The sequence below is a fragment of the Henckelia pumila genome, chromosome 1 (genome assembly GCF_033568475.1).
Source record: "Henckelia pumila isolate YLH828 chromosome 1, ASM3356847v2, whole genome shotgun sequence".
NCBI classification, from domain to species: Eukaryota; Viridiplantae; Streptophyta; class Magnoliopsida; order Lamiales; family Gesneriaceae; genus Henckelia; species Henckelia pumila.
In genome coordinates this window covers 96162398-96166001 of record NC_133120.1, presented here as the reverse complement: position 1 = coordinate 96166001, position 3604 = coordinate 96162398, and the positions used below count along the sequence as shown (strand labels likewise).

The window sequence follows — 3604 nt, the reverse complement described above, 5'->3', positions numbered from 1 at the left end:
CACCATAAAAATTCCATTTTCCACCAACATATGGTCGGAATCTTACTACTCCATGAAAACAGTCAACAGTAGCTCGATAGTTGGTCAAAGTATCCATTCCGATAATACAGTCAAAATCAGACATAGACAACTTAATCAAGTTGGTTATCATAATACTTTCATCGAAACGGATTACACAGTTTATCACTATCTCACGCGATCTCAAATACACACCGGCAGGGGTAGACACAGACACTGGATCAATCAACAAGGTAGTAGCAATCTCATGCTCAACAATAAATGCAGCAGATAGAAATGAATAAGATGCTCCTGTGTCTATCTTGAGGAAACTGGCTAAACTGAGAAGACTGATGCTGCTGTCCTCCTCCACTAGGACAAACCTTTGCATAATGTCCTGGTTGGCCACAAGTACGACAGACTCCTTGAACTCCTACGCACTAATCAGATGAATGCCTTCCTCCACACTTATTGCAAGACTCTCTAGGAACCCATGAAGATCCCCCACCACGAGAACTACCAGAACTAGAGGAAGTGCTAAATGACTTCTTTTTTAATTGCTTTCCCTTAGGCTTAAATCTTTGCGGCCTAGGTTGCTGAAATGATTGCTGGGGTGTAAAAGAGGTGTTTGCTGAAAATTGTGCAGTTCTAGTTGGTGCTTGCATCGTATACTGCGGTCGACCCCTTCTTAACCCTGCTTCTTGTCTAATGGCTTTGTCAACCGCATCAGCATAATCAACTGGGTTGCTGACCAAGACCAAGGAGTAGAGATTTTGATTCAATCCTTCCATAAACTTTTCGAGTTTAGCTCCATCCTTAGAAGCAATGTGCGGCACATAAGTAAACAATGAAGATAGCTTCCTGGCATACTCTGCAGCACTCAATTCACCTTGAACCAGATTGAAGAACTCAGATGTTTTCTCTGCCACAAAAGAAGGTGGAGCATATTCTTGTCGGAACTTGGAGTAGAAAACATCCCAAGTAACAGGTTTACCAGCCTCAACCAGAGCTGTTCGCATAGCCTCCCACCAACGTTCAGCAGTATCTTTCAGTTGTAGAACCACCATTGTTACCCTTCGTTCAGAATTATAGTGCACCAATCCGAACAGGTTGTTCATGGCTCTCAACCAAGATTCAGCTTTTTCACTGCCTTCATCTCCACTGAAAGTAGGTGGATTCAATCTTTGAAATCTAGCGACCACCAACTCCATCTCATCAACTTGATTGCCCAACTGATCCACTTTAGCATCAATATCATTTATTACATTCCTTGCAGGACGACCACGTCTCCCACGCAAGACTCCATCAAGACCAACCTCATTCTGACTGCCAGATTCTTGGACAACATTCTTTCCTTTTCCACCTCGAAGTCTAGGGGCCATCTAAAGAAATCCAAGATCAAATCTTTAGGCATAAAGATAGTACAAGATGATAACGTAATTCTAGGCAAACGAGCTTAACTAAAAGTCAAAGCCTAGTTAACTACTAGCTCTTAAATCAAATCATATAAATAACACATAACAGGTAAGAGCATGTAGTCAAACAAATACGCAATCACTTTCATTCGTGCCTAGACTCAAGTGTAATAGACTCTATTTCGAGCATATCCCAGTTTACGCTCTAATACCAAATGTGAGGGCCCGTTCCTAATTAGTATTTAATGATCATGCAATCAGGATTAATTAATGTAAACAGCAAAAAACGAGTAAAATTTTTCTAGGTAAATCGGACATACTAGGGAAATCAAAAACTCAGACAGCAATACAATACTCGAAAATAGTGTCCAATTCGACAACACACAAACCTACAGCCGCACTGGCCAGGACTAATCACATGCAAGCCGGCGAGGCTAAATACAACAACAAGAAAATCCCAAACGTCGTAAAAATAACGATACAGATACACGGGGCATCTCCCCGGCAAATGAAACACTCCAATAATAATATATAATATCTAGGAACTCACAACGACTCAATACCCTCCCTGGGCTCCACTGGCAGATGCACCACCAGAGGCAACAGAACCACCTGTACTACCTGCCATGGCAATAACAACAAAACCACAGCAGTCCCGAGGGACAGGGGTCAAACCCCAGTACAAAGATCAAATAAATTACAGCAAAATAAATGATATGTAAAACAACTAATGCAATGCGAGTGAATGGTACCAAGGAACAATGGATATCAAAATCTGGATCCAAAGAACAATAGCTAATATGTGGCCACCTGTGCTAGGGGGATAGTTCAAACACTGCGCGGCCCTGCATCAGTACGTGTCAAGGGGGACAGTCTGCAGAACTGCGCGGCCCTTACGCTAGCATCAGATTTCTAAACAACTCATTAAAGAGTGGATAACAATCTCAGGAATAAGAGAATAATGGCTCAATATGAATACAATGCATCATTCATCACAATCATCATATAAAACATATAAACAAGCCAATACCTCAAATAGCAATTAGACATTTTACATATCCTCATAAAAGCTGTAAGATAGCGATCAATCCGTACATTAATTGCCAAATAATTACCAGAGTAATTCTTACAAACTTGGTGCAAATCCTAATTACTCCAAACCTGAGGCAATTACCATTCCATCAATCCTAACATATACTTCAACTTCCAAACAATTCAAATATTCAATTCTAGGGTTGAAATTACCCAAATTAATATTCTGAAAAATTCCGATAAATTCCCAAAAATACCAGAACTATTATATATAAATTCTAAGGTATTCCAAGACCCAAATATTCAATAATTCAAGTCAATAATTCGAAAAATCCCTAAACTAAGTAATCTAACATTTCGAATTAAATTCTGGAAAATTAGGAAATTCGAAGTATACCTCAATTCGGCTCAAATATAGCACCTACAACCAACAAATAATCATATATCAATTATTTGGATTCGAATTCAACCAAAAATTCCCAAATTCAAACCCTAACTCGAAATATACCTCAAAGTTCCGAATTAAAGGTCTAAACAACCGGAATAATACCCCTCCTAGCTCCGGCGATGAACGGCGACGGCAAAGGGCGGCAAACGATGGTGTCGGTCAGAAATGGGTTTTCGGAAAGTGCGAGAAAAGCTTACAAAATTGGTACCAAAAGAAAGCTCTCGTTGCGAGGATTCCGGAACTACGCTCGGAATAATTTTTGGAGCAGCGATGGAGGAGATATCGGGGTTTGAAGAAACGAAAATGGAGATGGGAAAGAGGAACTGCGCATCGGCTGAGAGAGAGAATTGTGAGGAGAGAGGAAAGTAATGTTTGTATGTATATGTGTGTATTTATTTAATTGAGTCCAAAACTTGACCCGGTTAAATTAATTTCAACTCCTGTGTGCCATAAAAATTAAATATGTATTTTAATACCGTCTATACACCGATATTTTCTAACACATATTTTTAACACACAAATTAATTATTTGGCTTAATTATTTTAATTCACCACTTTAAAATAATTATTAAAAAATCTAGCCAAATAATAGGGTAATTAGCATCGGGTCCTTACAGATCACCACTACAAAACATCATGGCTCAGAGGTAATGCAAGCAACATGACAAAGTGCTCAAATAGAACATATGAGAAGCATCTGTATCTCGCAATA

At 39.3% G+C, this 3604-nt stretch overlaps 1 protein-coding gene across 1 annotated transcript; it reads right to left on the bottom strand.

Moving 5' to 3' along the window:
- Positions 1-437: 437 nt before the first annotated feature.
- On the bottom strand, positions 438-3234 carry LOC140869706 (uncharacterized). Its single transcript, XM_073272975.1, has 3 exons — positions 2953-3234; positions 2842-2865; positions 438-1379 (listed from the first exon to the last, which is right to left on the bottom strand). Exon 3 carries the CDS (start codon positions 1377-1379, stop codon positions 438-440), a length of 942 nt encoding a protein of 313 aa, XP_073129076.1. The 5' UTR covers positions 2842-2865; positions 2953-3234.
- Positions 3235-3604: the final 370 nt, after the last annotated feature.